This window comes from Muntiacus reevesi, chromosome 14, assembly GCF_963930625.1.
Source record: "Muntiacus reevesi chromosome 14, mMunRee1.1, whole genome shotgun sequence".
NCBI classification, from domain to species: Eukaryota; Metazoa; Chordata; class Mammalia; order Artiodactyla; family Cervidae; genus Muntiacus; species Muntiacus reevesi.
Genome location: NC_089262.1, coordinates 32365249 through 32387154, shown reverse-complemented (window position 1 = coordinate 32387154; position 21906 = coordinate 32365249). Strand labels below are relative to the sequence as shown.

Here is a 21906-nt window from a genome sequence, read left to right as displayed (position 1 = left end):
TTTGGCAAGATAACGCCAGGCGTGATAAGTGTGGAGCACTGTTGTGACTCAGGTTCAGCGTGCTTGCTCTGAAATATGGTAATAAATTGAAGGGGGAACAGTGCCATCATTAGTTTTCATTAGTTTATAGAATCACCAAGGAAAAGGACAAAAATGGCATTAAATATCTAAGTAAACCATAACAAAGCACTTCTGAATGCCTAGTACAATTTTTATGTCCACTCAATCCTGTTTTCTTCCTTTCTGTAGTTTTTGTGACTGTTCCTTTTGTAAGTTGCCTCCTAGCTGTTCTCCCTGTTTCTCCAGTTGGTTCCACTCTTGTAGAAAAAGATGGTCCTCATCAGCTTACTGCTTCTTCTGCTGTCCCCTCCCAGTTATTGCTGATTCAGTTGTAGACACTATCATGTTTCTTAAATTAATGACCTGCACTCAGTTTGGATATGAGTTCAGTAGGCAAGGATTAATTAAACATGGATGCTCAAGAAAAGGACCCAAGAGTAAAGTTTCTCATACGGCAGTCAGACACAACATTTGTTAGTGACACAGAAGGAGGAAATGAATTAGCAGTTTAATGTTGTTAAAAATTACCACCTTTGACAAAATAACTGATTAGGTTTGTAAACATGATCTCTTAAGAACCTAGAGGAAATGCTACCCAACACAAACCTAGATATAATCATATTACTTGTGTGTAATTTGAGGTGTAATCAAAATAGCAGATTGTCTTTGAATATTTCTTCGAATAATGCACACTATTTAATATATAAATAACTGGCAAATGTATACAGCTTTTGAAATGATTAGAGAGAGAATAAAAAGCCAATTTCTTTGGGAAAAAAATGAGTAAACTTTGAGGTATAAGGAGAGTTACTATACCTAAATGATCACTGAGGTACAGAATAAGCCCAGTCAAATGAATGTATTAATCTGAGCTGGAATTTGGATTTTTGAAATATAATATATCACTGATAGAAGATTCTAGAATATAATTATGTGATTTCTACTTCAGAGAGAATCGACATGGTCACAATTTTCCAATATACAGACCTGGAAAAGTCAGACATACATCCACCAAACCAAATTATACCCAAAAAGGGAGACCTTTTGGACAATCTCAAGGCTCACCTTGGCCACGTGGTAAGATTGAGATCTTTCTTTTATCTTGTGTAATTTGGACCTATTCTTTCTTGGTTCCAGAGTTGTGTTTTCATTAGTGAAAGTTTTAAATCTCAGTTAAAAGCAGTTCCCATTTCAACAGAATGCGAGAGATTGATGAAGATTTAGCTGTACAGGAATTTTGTTTTATTACTTTGAAATGAGAAGACCCTAGGAATCTTCTTAAACTAATGGCCTTTAATTCTGTGTGATATGACTTATTTGGGAATTAGTTTCTTTGATGTGTCTGGTTAAAGATGTAGGCATTTTTACAATCAACTTCTAATAGATTACAGGATGGATATGTCATAGAGAAGGAATAGAAGAGGCTCAGATTGAAATAATATGTTTTCACCATTTTTGAATATTCTTTTTCATATCTGAACATACAATATCTTATTTATTTATTGGTGGGCTTCCCTGGTAGCTCAGCTGGTAAAGAATCTGCCTGCAATGCAGGAGACCTGGGTTCGATCCCTGGGTTGGTAAGATGCCCTGGAGAAGGAAAAGACTACCCACTCCAGTGTTCTGGCCTGGACTAGTCTTCCTTTAATTAATTTTGCCATATTTGTATTTGTTTAAAAATGTATAATTATAGCTAACATGTAGTATAAATATACAGCTAAGACTGTATAATAATAACTAGTGAGCCAGGTTCTATTTAATTATTAGAATTACAACTCTGTTAGAAAGGTAGTACTATGTTCCCATTTTACGCATCAGAAAGCTAAGGCAGAGAAAGTTGAAATAACTCCCAAAGATCAGATATCTAGGAAGTGATAGAGTCTGTATTCAAACTCAGTCAGGGCAGAGTCTAGAGCCACCACATCTAAAACGTGACCTTTTAGTATGCTGCCTCAGTTGAGAAAATTGGAGTCCATAAATCACAATCCTTTAGATAAAACTTTATAATTTTGTTAACTCTTAATTTTAGTTGACAGATTACAATAAGAAAACTCTGTTCTTTTTAAAACTAGAATTTAAAAAAAAACTAGAATTTCAAAATAGTGACCTTTAAAAACTCTTTTTTAAAATTTTATACCTTATACATTTACAAAAATTAAATATCCAAAATTGGAGACGATTTTAAACTTGAATCATGGTTTCTTAATGTCATATGGAAAAGTCTTGGATTATGTGGAAATATGTCTTTTTTCTTGGGCCTGTCCAGTGTTAGGCTTGTACTATTACCTTGCACTTGACTGGGCTGATAACCTTGGCCCCCTTTGGACCCATTATCTGCCTCCTCTCGCTGAGCTATGCTTGATGAGGTGTTCGTGCTGCTGAGCCATGCAGAAGTCCTCAGTAACCCCCAGCCTGTGCAGATAAGTCCAGACCCTCTCTCTAGCCTGCAAGGTGTCTTCCCCTTCGGCTTCCTTAGTCTCCTTTCTCCATAAAATCCAGACAACCCATGATACTTGCAGGCTTGTTTTCCAAACACATGCTGTGTGCTCCCATTCCAACACAGAAATTTCCCCTTATTACTGTAATGATACCCTTCCAGTTTCTTGGCAGACGTCCCTAATTTCAGTTATTTAGCTGTTCTAACCTGATGTAATGATTTTAACATCTATGTTTTCATTTTTATTTATTTTTATTTTTTTATGTTTTCATTTTTAAATTGGCTAATACTTAACTTGCACGGTGGTGTGACTAGTAGAGAAAAACAGTAGCAGCATTGGTGGGGACTTCCCAAAGGTGGCTCAGGGGTAAGGAATCTGCCTGCCAGTGCAGGAGATGTGGGTTTGATCCCTGGATCGGGAAGATCCCCTGAAGGAGGAAATGGCAGCCCACTCCAGTATTCTTGCTGGGATGATCCCTTGGACAGAGGAGCCTGGTGGGCTATAGTCTCTGTGGTCACAAAGAATTGGGTATGACTGAGCGACTGAGCACACAGTAGCACTGGTAACAAATCAGGTTTTTTATTTGTTCTCTGAATCGTCAGTCCAATGTTTCTGCCCCCTGTGAGGCACCGCTGCAACAGGTCTTATGTCCTAGTTATGCATGAAGTTGGTTTTATCCCATTAGAGACTAAATGTTTTGAGGGTAGCAAGACTCTCTTCATCTTGTGGTGGTGGTGGTGGTGGTCAGTTGCCAAGTCATGTCCTGCTCTTTGCGAACCCATTGACTGCTACACGCCAGGCTTCCCTGTCCTTCACTATCTCCTGGAGTTTTCTCAAACTCATGTCCATTTTGTCGATGATGCCATCCCACCATCTCATCCTCAGGCACCGCCTTCTCCTCCTGCCCTCAGTCTTTCCCAGCATCAGGGTGTTTTCCAGTGAGTCATCTCTTCGCATCAGGTAGCTACAGTATTGGAGCTTTAGATCAGTCTTTCCAATGAATATTCAAGGTTGATTTTCTTTAGGATTGATGGGTTTGATCTCCTTGCTCTACAAGGGACTCTCAAGAGCCTTCTTCAGCACCACAGTTCAAAAGCATTAATTCTTTGGCACTCAGTCTTCTTTATGATCTCTCACATCCATACACGACTACTGGAAAAACCATAGCTTTGACTGTATGGACCTTTGTTGGCAAAGTGATGTCCTTGCTTTTTAATATGCTGTCTAGGTTGGTCATAGTTTTCCTTACAAGGAGCAAGCATCTTTTAATTTCATGACTGCAGTCACTGTCTGCAGTGATTTGGGAGCCCAAGAAAATAAAATCTGTCACCGTTTCCACTTTTTATCAATCAACCTGCAATGAAGTGATGGGACCGGATGCCAAGATCTTCATTTTTTGAATATTGAGTTTTAAGCCAACTTTTCAACTTTTTCACTCTGCTCTTTTACCCTCATCAAGAGACTCTTTAGTTTCTTTCCTTTTCTGCCACTAGTGTATCATCTGCATATCTGAGGTTACTGATACTTCTCCTGGCCATCTTGATTCCAGCTTCTGCTTCATCCAACCCAGCATTTTGCATGAGGTACTCTTCATAGGAGTTAAATTAGCAGGGTGATAATATACAGCCTTGACGTATTCCTTTCCCAATTTTGAACCAGTTCATTGTTCCATGTCCAGTTCTAACTGTTGCTTCTTGACCTGCATACAGGTTTCTCAGGATGCAGGTAAGGTGGCCTGGTATTCCCATCTCTTGAAGAATTTTCCACAGTTTGCTCTGATCCACACAGTCAAAAGCTTTAGCATAATTGAATAATTAGATAAATGGGGGAAAAGGCTATCTAGTTTTTTGCCTAAAAATAGCTTATTTATAAGCTAATTATTGTTAAAGTATATTAATGGGCAGATATTATAGTATTTATACAGTATCATAGAACAGTATATGACTGGCTCTTATCCAAGGACCTGTCACTTAGCGTCCCTGGATCTCTAAAGTTAAGGTAGTAGAGGCAGCTTGAGGAACTGTGAACACAATGACCTTCCAACTGCCTCTGCCACCCCCAGAACCAGCTGTTGCCCTGGCAGCATTCAGAGGCAATGGGAGAAACCCAGCCAGTGAGACAGTCAACTTGACCCCACTGGGGCAAGTTTAGTCATTGTACAGATGAGAACTTTGGATCCATCAAGATTTAACAATTCTCTGAAGTTCTTCTGTAAAAGTTTTCCTGAAAATATTTATGAGTTTGACTATATATGTTGCTATCTGTCTTTTATAAAGCAGTATACTTTTTTTTTTTGGCTATTTTATTCAGCCCTGTGTGCAAACTGTTAAGGGTCTTTTTTCCCCCTTGTTTTATGGTTAATTCTATCAAAAATAATATATAGAGACTATATAAGTATCTGAGAGGCATTATAGGCATAAATAATAGGTCTAGCCTTTGAAATTGTCCAGGTTCATAGCCCAGCTCCCTTGCTTACTTGTGTCTTCAGATATGTTTTTTTCCCCAATTATTTTTATTAGTTGGAGGCTAATTACTTTACAATATTGTAGTGGTTTTTGCCATACATTGACATGAATCAGCCATGGATTTACATGTGTTCCCCATCCTGACCCCCCCTCCCCCCTCCCTCCCCATCCCATCCCTCTGGGTCATCCCAGTGCACCAGCCCTGAGCACTTGTCTCATGCACCAGATAGTTTTTAAAAATCTACCTCATAGAGTTGTTGAGGTAGATTTTGTTGTTATTTTGTTGTTATTTTACTTATAAGTAAAATATTTTCAATAACATATACAGTAAAGGGTTGCTACCAATCCTGGAATTTAAGAAACCGTAATTGATCATTCTCTTGGCACTTTGCCTAGGTGTTTCACTGGGAATAGGCATATATGCCTGGATTTTCCAGTTGCCAGAGATGTTGAGGCACATGTGCCAGATGAGAAAGGTCTGTGGTTGTCCTGTAGAGATACCAAGCCTCAAAGTAGACTTTCCCTTCCTTCAACTGCACTTTTGTTTTGCTTTCTTGGTTCAAATCAGCCATCTTTTACTGTGCTCAGTTGCTTCAGTCATGTCCAGCTCTTTTCAACCCCTTGAGCTGTAGCCTACCAGGCTCCTCTATCCATGAGATCCATGAGATTTTTCAGGCAAGAATACTGGAGTGGGTTGCCATGCCCTCCTCCAGGGGATCTTCCCTTTCTAGGGATTGAACCCATGTCTCCTGCATTGCAGGTCGATTTTTTACTGCTGAGCCATTGGGTCTCTACTAATCAGATTTCTGTCCTCAATGAATTTACAACCTGAAAGATGAAAAACAACACATACGGAAAGGTAAAGAAGTTTTCCTGTCTTTGTAGAAACTGCTACTTTTACCATACGGAGAAAAGCTGGTGCAGCCAAAATGGCAGTTAGAAAGGTTGCACAATCTCCAGTTATCATCCGAAAAGGTATGGGATAAAGGAGAGAAAGTTCTGGAGCTTAATACTAAACATTTTTAAATCATAAATCACTCTTAGAAATGTCAAATACAGATTTTAGTATGAAGAGTGTGGCTGGATGGTGGTAATGGGCTTAATAAGCATACTGCTCAACATAGAAACAAGTAGTCAGGAAGGTGCTGTGATCACATAGCCATGGAGCACATAGACCCATAAGTGTGGCCAAATTAGCTCTCCTCTGATCAGCTAGAGAGAAGGAAATTATAACTCATTATCTCAGTTCCTGACATCTCCCCCAGCCCATCCCTCAACTGCTATTACTTTTCACAATTTAAAAACGTAGTTTCACATTCATCCAGCTCTTAACTCTCAGGTTGTTAATGCCAGGTTGATAGGGCAACTCTTATCCCCATCTTACAGCTGAGCAAACTAAGGCAGAGAAGTTAAGTGGCCTCCTCACATCCCCTAGAACAATAGAAAGAACAGCTATAGACTGAAAGTAAGGGGATGGAAAAAGATATTCCTTGTAAATGGAAATCAAAAGAAAGGTGGAGTAGAAATACTCATATCAGACAAAATAGACTTTAAAGAATATTACAAGAGAGAAGAACACTACGTAATAATCCAAGATAAGATATAACAATTGCAAATATATGTGCACCCAACATAGGAGCACCTCAATAAATAAGGCAAATACTAACAGCAGTAAAAGGAGAAATTGACAATAACACAATAATAGTGGGGGATTTTAACATCCCACTTTCATCAGTGGATAGATCATCCAGACAGAAAATCAATCAAGAATCACAGTTCTTAAATGACACATTAGATCAGATAGACTTAACTAATATTTATAGAGCATCCCATCCAAAAGCAGCAGAATACACATTCTTCTCAAGTGCACATGGAATATTCTCCAGGATTGATCACATGCTGGGCTGCAAAGCAAGCTTTCATAAACTCAAGAAAATTGAAATTCTATCAAGCATCTTTTCTGACCACAGCATTATGAGATTAGAAATCAACTACAAGGAAAAAAAAAACTGGAAAAAACACAAATATGTGGAAGCTAAACAATATGCTACTAAACAACCAATGGATCACTAAAGAAACCAAGAAATAGAGAAAAATGACAATGAAAGCAAGGTGATCCAAAACCTATGGGACACAGTTCTAAGAGGGAAGTTTATAGCAATACAATCTTATCTTAGGAAATAAGAAAAACTTCAAATAACAATCTAACCTTGCAACTACAGATAGAAGAACAAACAAAATCTGAAGTTAGTGGAATGAAAGAAATCATAAAGATGAGAGAAATAAATAAAAGAGATGAAGGAAACAGTTGAAAAAGATCAATGAAACTAAAAGCTGGTTCTTTGAAAAGATAAACAAAAGTGATAAACTTTTAGCCAGACTCATCAAGAAAAAAAGGGAGTGGGCTTAAATCAATAAAATTTGAAATGAAAAAGGAGAAGTTACAATGGACACCACAGAAATACAAAGGGTCATAAGAGAGTCACAAGCAACTATATGCCAATAAAATGGACAACCCAGAAGGAATGGACACATTCTTAGAAAGGTACAATCTCTGAAGACTAAATCAGGGAATAGAAAGTGTGAACAAACCAATCACAAGTACTGAATTGAAACTGATTTTAAAACTTCCAACAAACTAAAGTCCAAGACCAGATAGCTTCACAGGTGAATTGTATCAAACAATTAGAGAAGAGTTAACAAACCTGTCCTTCTGAAACTATTCCAAAAGATTGCCATGGAAAGAATACTCCCAAACTCATTCTGTGAGGCCACCATCACCCTGATACCAAAACCAGGCAAAGATGGCACACACAAAAAAGAAAATGACAGGTCAATATCACCAATGAACATAGATGCAAAAATACTAAATACAAGATACTAGCAAAGCAAATCCAGCAATACATTAAAAGGATCATATACCATGATCAAGTGGGATTTATCCCAGGGATGCAAGGATTTTTCATGCCTAGAGAAGTTCCTTTAGGATTTGTTGTAAAACTGGTTTAATGGTGCTGAATTCTCTTAACTTCTGCTTGTCTGGAAAGCTTTTGATTTCTCCCATCAAATCTGATCGAGAATCTTGCTGGGTAGAGTGTTCTTGGTTGAAGGTTCTTCCCTTTCATCACTTGAAATATATCATGCCATTCCCTTCTGGCTTGTAGAGGTTCTGTTGAGAAATCAGCTGATAATCTTGTGGGATTTCTATTGTATGTTGTCTTTTTTTCCCTTCTTGCTTTTAAATTTTTATCTTTGTTTTTAATTTTTGTCAGTTTGATGACTACATGTCTCAGTGTGTTCTCTTTGAGTTTATCCTGGAACCGTTTGCCTCCTGTATTTGGTTGACTATTTCCTTTCACATGTTAGAGATGTTTTCAGCTATTATCTCTTCAAATATTTTCTCAGGTTCTTTCTCTCTTCTCCTTCTGGGACCCATATAATGCAAACATCGGTGTGTTTAATGTTGTCCCAGAGGTCTCTTAGGCTGTCATCATTTATTTTCGTTCTTTTTTCTATATTCTGTTTCGCACCAGTGATTTCCACCATTCTGTCTTTCATGTCACTTACCTGTTCTTCTGCCTCAGTTATTCTGCTATTGATTCCTTCTCGTCTACTGTTCATTACTGTTCATTTCTGTTCATTCTTCTAAGTCTTTGGTAAACATTTCTTGCATCTTCTTCTTTTTCCAAGATCCTAGATCATCTTCACTATCATTATTCTGCATTATTTTTCTGGAAGGTTGCCTATCTCCACTTAATTTAGTTGTTTTTCTGTGGAATTTACCTCATTCCTTCATCTGGGACATAATCCTATTTCTTTTCATTTTGGTTAGCTTTCTGTGATTGTAGTTTTTGTTTTGGAGGCTATAGTTCTTGTTTCTTCTGTCTGCCCTCTGGTGAATGAGGATAAGAGGCCTATGCCAGCTTCTGGATGGGAAGGACTGGCTGTGGGGAAAATGGGGGTCTTGCTCTGGTGGGCAGGGTTGTGCTCAGTAAAATTTTAATGCAAGTGTCTGCTGATGGGTGAGGCTGTGCTCCCTCCCCATTAGTTGTTTGACCTGAGGGGGCCCAGTCCTGGAGTCTCCTGGCTTTATGTTATGGTAGGGCTTATGGTGACCTCCAAGAGGACTTATGCCAGGACACATATCCCAGGGCTGCTGCTGCCAATGCCCTGGTCCCCACAGTGGGCCACTGCTGACCCATGCTTCTGCAGGGGACCCTCAGACACTCATAGGCAAGTTTGTCTCCTGTGGGGTCACTGCTCCTTTCTCCTGGGTCCTGGTGCACACAAGGTTTTGTTGGTGCCCTCAAGAGTGGACTGTTTCCCACAGTCCTGTGGGAGTCCTTTAATGAAATCCCACTGGCCTTCAGATGCCCTGGGGATTCCCAGTCCCTTTGCCAGATCCCCAGACTGGGAAGCGTGATGTGGGGCCTAGAACCTTCACAACAGTGTGAGAACTTCTTTGGTATCATTGTTATCCAGTGAGTGGGTTGCCCACCCCACAGGTTTGGGATTTGATTTTGTCATGATTGTGCCGCTCCTATCATCTTGTTGTTGCTTCTCCTTTGTCCTTGGATATTGGGTATCTTCTTTTGGTGGGTTCCGGTGTCCTCTGGTCGATGGTTGTTCAACAGTTGTGATTTTGGTGCTCTCTCAGAAGATGATGAGCGCATGTCCTTCTGCTCTACCATCTTAAATCAGTCTCTGCAAGGATTTTTCAGTATCTGCAAATCAGTGTGATACATCAAGTTGAAGAATAAAAGCCATATGATCATCTTAATAGATGTAGAAAAAGCTTTTGATAAAATTCTGCGACATTTATGATAAACACTCCAAAAGTGTGCATTGTGGGAACATGACAGTGTTAGTTGCTCAGTTGTGTCCAACTCTTTGCAACCCTATGGACTATAGCCTGCCAGGCTTCTCCATCCATGGAATTCTCCTGGCAAGAATACTGGAGTGAGTAGCCATTCCCTTCTCCACAGGATCTTTCCAAATCAGGGATCAAGCCTGGGTCTCCTGCATTGCAGGCAGATTCTTTACCATCTGAGCTACCAGGGAATAAAGGCCATATATGACAAACCCACAGCTAACATCACACTAAATGGTGAAAAGCTGAAAGCATTCTTTCTAAGATCAAGAACAAGACAGGGATGCACACTCTTGTCACTTTTATTCAACATAGATTTGGAAGTCCTAGCCACAGCAATCAGAGAAAAGGAACCCAAAATTGGAAAAGAGATAAAACTGTCACTGTTGCAGAGGTAAAACTGTTATATGATACCAGACATAGAAAATCCTAAAATGCTACCAGAAAACTACTAGAGCCCATCAATGAATTTGATAATGTTGCATGATACAAAATTAATACACAGAAATCTCTTGTATTCCTATCTACTAACAATGAAATACCAGAAAGACAAATCAGGGAAACAATCCAGTTTACCATAGCATAAAAAAGGATAAAAATACCTAGAAATAAATGTACCTAAGGAGGCCTCCTGAGAAACCTGTATGCAGGACAAGGAACAACAGTTGGAATTGTACTTAGAACAACAGACTGGTTCAAAATTGGGAAAGGAGTACGTCAAGGCTGTATTTTATTACCCTACTTATTTAACTTATATACAGAGTACATCATGTGAAATGTTGAGCTGGATGACTCACAAACTGGAATCAAGATTGCTAGGAGGAATATCAACCACCTCTTATATGCAGATGATACTACCCTAATGGCAGAAAGTAAAGAGGAACTGAAGAGCCTCTTGATGAAGGTGAAAAAGGAGTGAAAAAGCTGGCTTAAAACTTAACATACCCATCATTTCATGGCAAATAGATGGGGAAATAGTGGCAGATTTTATTTTCTTGGGCTCTAAAATCACTGCAGATGTTGACTGCAACCATGAAATTAAAAGATGCTTGCTCCTTGGAAGGAAAGCTATGACAAACCTAGGCAGCATTTTGAAAAGCAGAGACATTACTTTGCCAACAAAGGTCCACATAGTCGAAGCTATGGTTTTTCCAGTAGTCATGTATGGATGTGAGAGATGGACCGTAAAGAAGGCTGAGTGCTGAAGAATTGATGCTTTTGAACTGTGTTGCTGGAGAAAACTCTAGAGTCCCGTGGACAGCAAGGAGATCAAACCAGTCAATCCTAAAAGAAATTGACCACGAATTTTCATTGAAAGGACTGGTTAAGCTGAAACTCCTGTACTTTGACCATCTGATGCAGAGAGTTGACTCTTTGGAAGAGACCCTGATTCTGGGAAAGATTGAAGGCAGGAGGAGAAGGGGATGACAGAGGAAGAGATGGTTGACATCATCAACTCAAACTTGAGTTTGAGCAAACTTCAAGAAATAAGACAGGGAATCCTGGCGTCTTGCAGTCCATGTGGTTGCAAAGAGTCAGACCTGACTTAGTGACTGAACAAAACACTAGAAGATGCTGAGGAAAGAAATTGAAGATGATGGAAATAGATGGAAAGATATACTATATTCTTGAATTGGAAGAATCAATATTGTCAAAATGACTTTACTGCCTCAGGCAGTCTATAGATTCAGTGCAATCCCTATCAAATTACCAATAGTATTTTTCACACAACTAGAATAAAAAAAAAGTTTTAGTTTGTGTGGAAACACAAAAAACCCTGAATGGCCAACGTAATTCTGAGAAAGAAAAAACAGAGCTGGAGGAATCAGGCTCCCTGACTTCAGACTATACTGCAAAGCTGCAGTCGTCAAAACAGCATGGTACTGGCACAGAAACGGAAACATAGATCAGAGGAACAGGATAGACAGTCCAGAGATAAAACTGTGCTCCTCTTGTTGGTTAATCTGTGGCAGAGGAGTCAAGACTATACAATGGAGAAAATACAGTCTCTTCAATAAATGGTGCTGGGAAAACTGGAAAGCTAGATATATAAAAATGAAATTAGAACATTCTTTAACACCATACATAAAAGTAAACACAAATGGATTAAAGACCTAAATGTAAGACCGAACACTATAAGACTCCTAGGTGAGAACTTAGGCAGAACACTTTTTGCAATCGCAGCAATATCGTTTTCTATCCATTTCCTAGAGTCATGGAAATAAACAAATGGGACCTAGTTAAACTCAAAAGCCTTTACACAGTAAAGGGAGCCATAAACAAAATGAAAAGACAACCCATGGAACAGGAGAAAATACTTGCAAACAATAGGATCGACAGGGAGTTAAGTTCCAAGTATACAAACAGTTCACATAGCTCAATTTCAAATAAACAACCCAATCAAAAAATGGGCAGAAGACCTAAACAGACATTTCTCCAAAGAAGACATACAGATGGCCAATAGACACATGAAAATATGCTTGGACTTACCTGGTGGTCCAGTGGTAGGAAAACTCCACTTCCAATGCAGGGGGAGTGGTTTGATACCTGGTCAGGGAACTATGATCCAACATGCTGCATGGCTCCACCAAAAAAAAAAGAAAAGAAAATTAAAAAAAAATGAAAAGATGCTCAACATCACTAATTATTAGAAAAATGCAAGTCAAGCTAAAATGATTTGTAGCTAGCAGAATGGCCATTGTCAAAAGAGTCTACAAACAGTAAATGCTGGGAGAGGTTGTGGGGGAAAGGGAAATCTTTTACACTGTTGGTTGGAGTGTAAATTGTACAGCCACTATGGAGAACAGTATGGAAGTTCCTTAAAAAACTAAAAATAGAGCTACCATATGATTGAGTGATCCCACTCCTGGGCATGTATGTGAAGAAGACCATGGTTCAAAAGGATACATTCACCCCAGTGTTCACTGCAGTGCTGTTTACAATAGCCAGGATATGGAAGCAACCCAAATGTACATCACAGAGGAAAGGATAATGAAGATGTGGTACATATATACAATGAAATATTACTTACCATTAAAAAGAATGAAACATCATTTGCAACAACATGGATAGATGAAATTATACTGAGCAAAGTATGTTAGAGAAAGACAAATACCATATAATAGCACTTAAATGTGAAATCTAAAGTAAATTACACAAATGAACTTATTTACAAAACAGACTCACAGACTTAGAGTATGAACTTATGGTCCCCGGGGGAGCAAATGGTGGGAAGGAATAGATTTAGAGTCAGGGGTAGACATGTACACACTTGTTATATATTTAAAATAGATAACCAATAAGGTCCTACTGTATAGCACAAGGATTTCTGCTCAGTGTTATTAAGCTAAATGAAAAAAGAACTTGAAAAAGAGCAGATATATGTATATGTACAACTAAATTACTTTGCTATACACCTGAAAACTAACACAGTATTGTTAAACAAACATTGTTAATTGCTACTCAAATATTGTTAATCAACCTGGAGAAGGAAATGGCAACCCATTCCAGTACTCTTGAATGGAAAATCCCAGGGACAGAGGCGCCTGGTAGTCCATGGGGTCGCAAAGAGTCAGATACGACTGAGCGATTTCACTTTTCTTTCCTAATCAACCTTATTCGAATGTGTTAAAGAGTTGGCCAGAATTCAGTTTCCTTCTCTCACACCAACAGAACAGGAATTGCTAGAACTCTAAAGCCAGCCAGACCTTGTGATTCCAATATAAGATGAGATTGGCTGCCTTGGATTTGACAGTAAAAGTCACAATAAGGAACAGACTTACCAACAAATCAGTCCTAAAGTATGCTTTGTTCTTTTCCCTGGAAAGGCCCCAATGCTCCCTGTCGGCAGTGTACAAAAAGTCACAGAAGCGCTGGGCTTGCACCTCAAACCAAGGAGGTGTGTATAGAGTATGAGAGAGAAGAGTCTGTGGTTAGCCCGTGGTTGGTACCTTCAGACATCCGTGCAATTCTCCGCGAGAGTCACTGTTCCCTGCAACAGGTATGCGTTATTCCAGGTTTCAGTTTGCCCTAGTGATTATTTGTGTTCTTAAGGGTTTTTCTCTTTGCATATTTACTTATTTGTGTGTGTATGGGATGTAGGCATACTTAAGGGTTGTTAGGTCAGTTTGAAGTAGTGATTCAAAGCATCTACACTTTTGGCTGAATACGCCAGCATTTGTCTTTCAGAATTTTCCTTGACTGCGTATTTTCTTTTTAACAACAAAAAAACACAACCCAAACAAAACACAACAAAAATGTAAGAACAGAATATTGTACTATAGGTGCGGCAGTCCATTCTGTCTACTCATCAGGCCTGGTACCAGCATCTCGTTGTGCCAGGTGATGTTTGTTCATCCCATCACCAGTCCAGATGTGCTGGGCAACGACAGCCCTAGTTCCCTTCGTATTTCCGTCACTCTTTGGTGGATGAGCAGCTCTAAGGTCTTTGGAAAACTTAGCTCATGTGCCATTTATTTTTTTCCTCAGGACCACAATTTACTGTCTTTCTCAATTTGATAGGACTCTTCACCAACTGAAGAAAAGTCAGAGGCTCCTTTTGGGGTTGGTGGCATGGAGAGTTTGTCTGAGAGCACAGGCAGCATCCTCAGCAAGCTTGACTGGGATGCTGTTGAAAACATGGTGGCCGGCGTGGAGGACAAGAGCCTCTCTGTCCACTGGGCCCTGGACCTGTAAGACCTGAACGTCACTCTGCTTCCACATGAAGGCCAGCAACTCAGTGATGAAGTTCAGCAAGATTTTGTGGGTTTAAGGGAGAGAAGCACTGAAGGAAGCAATGTGAATTTACCACCTGTAAGCAGCCTGTTACTTGGATTAGACATTTAAGAGGGAAAATAAACATTTCTCAGTTATTTTGCCTTCAAGGGAAAAGGGTTAACTATAGTCATATTATATGTTTTTGCATTTGACTTATTATCTTTAGGTATAATTTTTTAAATGATGAAATAAACAGTACCTTTCAAGCCAAACTTATATCATATTTAAGCTACTTTTTTTTTAAGCTACTTTCAATAAAAATCTATCTTGCATCTTCCTTTACCTCCTGAGTTTTGAGAAACAACCTTATGTGGGTAAGTCTGATAGAAAAAAAAAAAATTCTTTCACTGAGGTGAAGAAGATCACTCTCTCACCTGAGACACTCTGTAATGAACTCCATTTTAAAACATATCCTAAAATTGTATAGGACTTGGCCTAGGAGTAAAAAGGAACTAACCACCTTCCACCAATTCTGAGCTTCTAAATAAACCATGTTTCATGTCGTCCAGATCGTCTGTCCTCTGTCCTCAGCTGAAAAAGACTTGGAGGGAGAAAAGAAGGTGGATGATTTGGGTGGGGAAGAAAGAGACTGTGACTCCTGATTCTGGAAGGCTCATGTTAACTTCGTGAAAACTGTGGGGCAGAGACCTGGGTAATTCTGGTACTGCACCCAACAACGTCATAATCTTGGAAATAATTTTTTATGAGAAAAAAACTAAAAACCTTCACATATTTGTCCATTTTTAGTGCAGTATCAAAGAATATTGTCTGAAAAAGAATGTTAAATATTCCTCCTTTTCCAACTACATACCTGTGTGAGGCCAGACTTTTTTCATACACTTCAGCTAAAAAGACATTGCAATAGGGTCAATGCAGAAGCTGGTTTAAGAATTCAGCAGTCATCTGTTAAGCCAGAAATGAAGATATTTATAAAACTTTCAAACATTGCCATGCATCACATGTTAACATTGAATGGGGGTCATTGTACTTTAAACATTTTTCTGTTTTCATTTCTGACATAAATATTGACAGATACACTTACATTAAAGCTCTTTGGGCTCCTCAATAATCTTGGGTATAAAGAGAACAAGGAATTTAAGCACTGCTGCTTTAGAGCGAACAATGTGAACTGAACTCACCAGACTTGCTCAGTCATTCAGTCACTCAGTCATGTCCGACTCTCTGGGCCCTGTGGACTGCAGCACGCCAGGCTTCCCTCTTCATCTCTCAGAGCTTGCTCAAACTCATCTTCATTGAGTCGGTGATGCAATCTCCATCTCATTCTCTGTCATCCCCTTCTTGTCCTGCCTTAAATCTTTCCCAGCATCAAGGTCTTTTCAGACTATATAGAGTCAATATCGACATTTCACTCTCACTCCTTCACAATAAACTCGTGTATACCTGCTCACGCCTGTTCTGACTTAAACATTTGGTTGGCTTTTGAGGGTATTACCTCCAGTGTTTTGGGTTTTTTTTTTCCAGTGTTTTTATTTATTTCTTCCTTTAGATCCGTATTTATGTGTAGTATTTCTCCTCTGACTGAAGCTCATTAATGTTTCTCATTGTGAAGATCTTCTGGCAGTTCTCTCAGGTTTCACTGACTGAACTATTACCTTTCACTGTCATTTTTGAAGGGTATTTTTGCAGCAGTTATCCTAGGGAAAGGTCTTTACTTCTAAGATGGGCCTGCCTGTTGTATAAACTGGATGCCTGGAATGTTAATAGACTGTCAGAAAGATCTCCATGTTGTAGCTGAGCTGGGCCTCCAACATCCCCTAGAGACTGTTGTCTCAGCCTTTTATTATAGTAACAGCTTCTTGGTAAAGCCTCTTGTACTCTTGTACAGAACTGGATATGAGCAGCTCAACTCTTGTCTAAGGACCCACAGGGAGCCCCCACACAAGGCCTTGCAGAGTCTGGTCAATGGTTACCATCCTGCACTTTGACCTCTGCCTCCTCAGCTTAGCGGGACCGCTGTGGTCTCCTTGGACATAACTTGTTATGCTGGAGTCATGATAATACACTTAAAAAGCCAGGCGCTGGTGAGACTTACCCTGTGAACTTCTCTTACCTCAGGGATCACCGTCTCTTGCTGCATGCTGTCCAGTGTCTAAAAGCAGTTGCCTCACATATATTTTGTCCAATTTTATGGTTAAAGCAGCAAGGCTAGTCCTGTATCAATTACCCTGTCATAGCTAGAGGTGGAAGTCTTCCCTGGTCTTGGTGAACTTCACATCCATACAGCAAACCTCGAAGAGGACTGAAGGAGGGTAGAACATGTCAGCAGAGGACTGATGGTCCTGTGCAGTCTCCAGCATCCAGTTTGAATATGTTCTTGTGGTCTTCAAAAAACTGCAGTATAATTTTGTCGTGTGCCTGACACAGAGAAAACATCCTTCCAAGGAAGGGTCTAGACTGTGTACCCTTCAAACATAGGTTAAAAGAAACAGTTTCCACGTCTAGATTTTAGCACTTACCATAGTTGGGGTTACCTCAGTTATCAAAAGGATTCCTAACTTCTCAAAACAATATCATTTTGCTCACATTTTTATTATAAAATATGTTATACAGCATTTAATAGCATGCATCACTAAACCAAAGCCACATCTGAGTGTCCTACTGTTTATTGTGGCTGAGTTTGGAATCTATAACAAAGCTCAAACACAAGACTTGTGCCAAGAAATTATATCCACGGACCTGGGTGAATATCACTGACTTCAGCCTTACTTTCCTACTTTAGCTCCTATTGTTTCTAGCCCTAGTATATGCTCACATATTTGATGGATTCATGAAAAGCCATTATAGCTTAAACCTTTTTTCATTTCCCAACAATTCAAGTAATTATTTGTGTCTTGTTTAGCTATTCTATAAGAAACCTATCCTTGGATCTTACTGAAGAAATAGGAGACACAGGAATGGTGTAGAAGTCATATTGGTAGCCCTCCAGAACTCTCCTTTAGGCATTGCTCATATCCTGACCCTTCATGTGTGTTCAGCATCTAGACTGTGACTTTGTGTCATTAGGGAGACCCCAACGGAAACTACTGCTTTCATCTTCATAAAGACTGGATCTGGGGAACATGTGAGAAGAAAAGAACCCTTGTTAGGTAAGGTTGGTGTGTAGGGAATGAATCTATATATGTGGGGCGTAGGGCCAACTTCAGTGGAGAGTTGCCTAGCTGAAGGGGAAGTTTTTATATAGGATTTTATAAAACAATGATACTAATTTGAAAAGAATTATTTAAACTATATTCAAATCCAGGAAATATAAAAATAAGGTAATTAAAACAACTTCAGTGTTAAGAACTTTAAAATGGTAAATAAAATATTTTACCATTTGATAAATTATGTTTATTTCTTCTAAGACCTAAATGAAAGGATAATAAAGGAATATTAAAATGCATAAATCAACACAAGATAAGAGAATTGGACAGGAGATATTACTGGAGAAGAGAAGTCACAGGATGTTTAAGAGGGTGGAGAAAGCCATAATATAATTTGTGCAGAAAAGGGTAATGATAAACAGTGTACTTAAGACTCAGAGCTGACAAGTACAAAAAGGGAGATGCAGTGAGACAATCATGGTGTAAGTCTTATTAGAACAGTTGCAACTCCTTATTTCTCTATTCCTTGTGCATAGAGCTCCCAGCATCTATAACCCAGGCAAGAGTTCAGCTTCCCATCTGATGACCTTAGAGCAGAGAGCAGCAAATCTGGCCTGCTTTCTGTTCTTTTAAATAAAGTTTTACTGAAAGACAACCTGCCCATCCATTTATGTTATCTGTGCTGCTTTTGTACAGCAGAGGCAGAGTTGCATTGTTGCTACATAGACCATGTGACTTCCAAAGCCTAGAATACTTATTTTCTGATTCTTTCCATAAAAAGTTTGTGAATCACTGCTGTAGACTTGAGCCCACCAGATGAAATCCACCTATACATTCAGAGCTTCAGTAAACTTTCTAGTACCCTGCTTTAAACCTGACGGGACAGTGAGGCATCACTTGACATGCAGGAAGGAACCCTTTTCATGAAAGGGACAGTCCAAATTAAATAAGCAAAATAACAAAGAGATCATGCAGGAAACAGAAGAAATGGTTTTTACCACTAATGAACTGGAAGGCTCCAACAATGACAGAGGAAGCCCTATTGTGAGAATTCCCATGAGGCTATTTCTGTTAATAAAGCAGATTGATATTTCTAATTGGTGAGTGGCAAGAGTTCAACATCAATTGATTCCTATTTAAAAAAGGAGCATACATGTATTTACCAAGTATATGTGTGACTTCATTCCCTTTGTCCCTACTCTTGACTCTCTCTTTTTTTTTTTGTCCCTACTCTTGACTCTTGATGAGTGGAGGGTAGTGGTTTCTTGTTCAGGCAGGAAGCTAAGTAGATTAAGTATTTGCCTTGCAGAATACTCCACCAGCAGATGGATATATGTCTAGATTTGGGGCAAATGGCAGCAAGCTTGATTGTGATTGCAGGTCCATGCTACAGTATCTCTACCCTGGCTCTACTCACAATAAAGCTGTTAATTTTATCTCCATCTGTCTGACTTCTGTTTATAATTCTTATCAGAATTCCAAGGAGTGAGGGAATGTGATTTTTCAACCTCCTTCAATCTGAACATAGGATGCATTGGCTGTGGCTTGAGCTCAGGGCACCAAATGGCAACTGAGTCTACTTTTTAATCTGATAGATTGATATGAGATATTGCATTCACAAAATAAGAACAAGTTACTGTATGAAAGAGGCAACCAGAGAACAAGAAGAAACTCTTTGAAAGTTAAAATATAGCTGAAATTAAAAAGTTAATAGAAGAGTTAGAAGACAAAGTTGAAAAATTCTCAAATATAGCATCCAAAGACCCAAGAAAAGAGCAAAAGACGTAACTGAGGAGATGAGTCCAGGAAGAATAACATCTAACAAATTACAGAGAAAGAAACTAAAAGGAAAGAAATTATCAAAGAAAATTCTCCATAGCTAAGAACACAGATCAAAAGTCCATAACATACCCTGAAAAATGAATTTTTAGAGATCCACTAAGAAACATCACAGTGAAATTTTACAGTATGAGAAATACAGAAAATATCCTAAGTTTCTAGAAAGGGAAAGCAAAGATCACATACTAAGGAACAATAAATCAGTATGGTCGCAGCCCTCTTAACAGCAACAACAGAGGCTAGATCACGGTGAAAATATTTTCAAAGGGAAAAATTTCAATTTAGAATTTTAGACCCAGTTATCAACCATGAGGTGAGAATAAACATATTTTCAAACATTCAATGATTCAAAAATTTTGTTCCCAGGTGTCTGTTCTTAGGAAACTACTGCAGGATATGGTCAAGCAAACTGAACATTTTAAAGTAAAACTGAGAAAGTTCAGGTTCCAGTCACAGGTCCTGGATTCAACCAGAACAGGGGTAGGAAAAGTCTACCCCTCGGTAGAACACTTTGGCAGCAGTCCTAAAAAATCAGTCCAGATAGGTGCAAAGGTAAGAATAGCTGCAGGAAAGCATTTATGATGGAGATATGTGGGAGGGGCAGCAGGGAGAAGACCCAAAGGAATGATCTGAAAGACCATTACAGATTTCTATATGGAAATTATATACATTAAACAGCAAAGCAGCCTCACTAAAGGGAAAACAAAGAAATAAAGGAAATGCATTCATAGTAAACTAAACATTAGTTCTGATTGAATAATATTTGCATAGTTTTATATTACAGAAATGCTCATTAAATATAGTGATATCCATATTGGGAGGAGAGGGAATAAGCCTGAGAGCCAAGTCTTTATCATAAAAAGTCAATAGATCATAATATAATCCAATATCTAAGGAGTAGAATGAGTTAATAAATTACAATAGTATATTCTTTAGAAATACGCAGCTATTCAGAGATCAGAGTGGTTGCCTGAATTAACAAGGAGTTCTTTCTTTAAATTTAATTAGAAAAAAACCTACTAAATAATAGAAACCTTATTATATTAAAAGACTGCCTCATTAACATTTCTATCTTGGAATTACTCTAAACTATATAAAAGGCAGGATTTTAAAGGTTCAGTGGACAGTTTTAAGCCAAGCAGAGATGCAAGACTAATTCTCTCTTCTTTGGCTCCTTTTCACACTTCAGATTACGGTAATTCCTCGTGGACTTCCCCTGGATGAAGCAGGTAAGTCATGTTGTCTTTTATGTGGTTCTCTACCTTCACTCACTAAATCTTACTAACTACGGAAATTCACACCTGTTCTCTCCTCATTACAATTTAAAGCACTGGCCACTATTTTAGCCAACCAAAGCTATATGATTAATTGAAACATCCTAATCAATTCTACAAATACAATAAGCCAGTTCTCTCCTTCCACTATTGGAGAAGGGAATGGCAAATCACTTCAGCATTCTTGCCTTGAGAGCCCCATGAACAGTCTGAAAAGGCAAAAAAGGATATGACACTGAAAGATGAACCCCTAGGTCACAAAAAAGTCGGATACGACTGAAGGGCTGAACAACTTGCACTACCACTCAGCTGGAGTTGTCATCATCTTCCACAGAGCACTTTGGCTCCCCTCTTATCATTGTCAGTGCTCTTTAGAAAAGACAAGTCTGACTTCACAAATGCTAATCCCTGTTCCACTTCCCACCTACCTTAATGGCTCCCCATTGCTCACAGGACATCCTTAACATGGCCTACCAAGGGATGATTTGTCCCATTTATTTCATCAGCAGCAGCATCCTACTCTCATTTTTTCTCTGTCATTCACAAGAACTGCGAAGCTTTTGAAAGCAATATGCTCTTTTCTTCAGGCCCTTTGCATATGCTATGTAATAAATGTGGGATTCTTCTTGCATCCCCTTCATCTTTTTTTTTTTTTTTCCTTTCCTCAGACTTTAGAGTTCAACCATCATGTCCCTTAGGAATGAACTGCTGGAAACAAAAAAATTTCCCTTTTAGCAATGGTTCAACCAACATTATTTGGTATCTGTAATGCCAATTGCATACTAGGCTTTATCTAAGGATTACTTTCACTTGGAGAAGGCAGACTTTCTGGTCTCCCCTAGCCCTCCAGATTATTTCAGTGCCACATACTCTCATAGTTTCTGTTTTTTTCCTCTTAAGCACTCATTTCAACTGTAATTTAATGACTATACAATTGTGTGCTTTGCGGTTCATTTCCTATTTCTCCCACTAGAACACAAGCTTGTTGCCAATGGGTCCAGTACAGTTCATTGCTCACAGTACGGCACTCAGCAAATACTTGTTAAATGACTGAATTAGCAAAAACTAATGAACCAGTGT

General features: G+C 38.9%; 1 protein-coding gene across 11 annotated transcripts in view; it reads left to right on the top strand.

Annotated features, from left to right (window-relative positions):
* CPLANE1 (ciliogenesis and planar polarity effector complex subunit 1) overlaps nt 1-15085 on the top strand; it is a 104809-nt gene extending 89724 nt beyond the window's left edge. For 9 of the 11 annotated variants that reach the window (XM_065905212.1, XM_065905209.1, XM_065905213.1 and 6 more), the window contains 4 exons: nt 1010-1137; nt 5849-5938; nt 13661-13833; nt 14355-15085. In XM_065905212.1, the coding sequence (XP_065761284.1) occupies nt 1010-1137; nt 5849-5938; nt 13661-13833; nt 14355-14528 (565 nt within the window). In that variant the 3' untranslated portion in view covers nt 14529-15085. Of the gene's footprint in view, nt 1-1009; nt 1138-5723; nt 5823-5848; nt 5939-13660; nt 13834-14354 lie in introns of those variants that run through there. The other 2 variants (XR_010658983.1, XM_065905214.1) reach the window with 2 other exon arrangements.
* The last annotated feature ends 6821 nt before the right edge of the window (nt 15086-21906 follow it).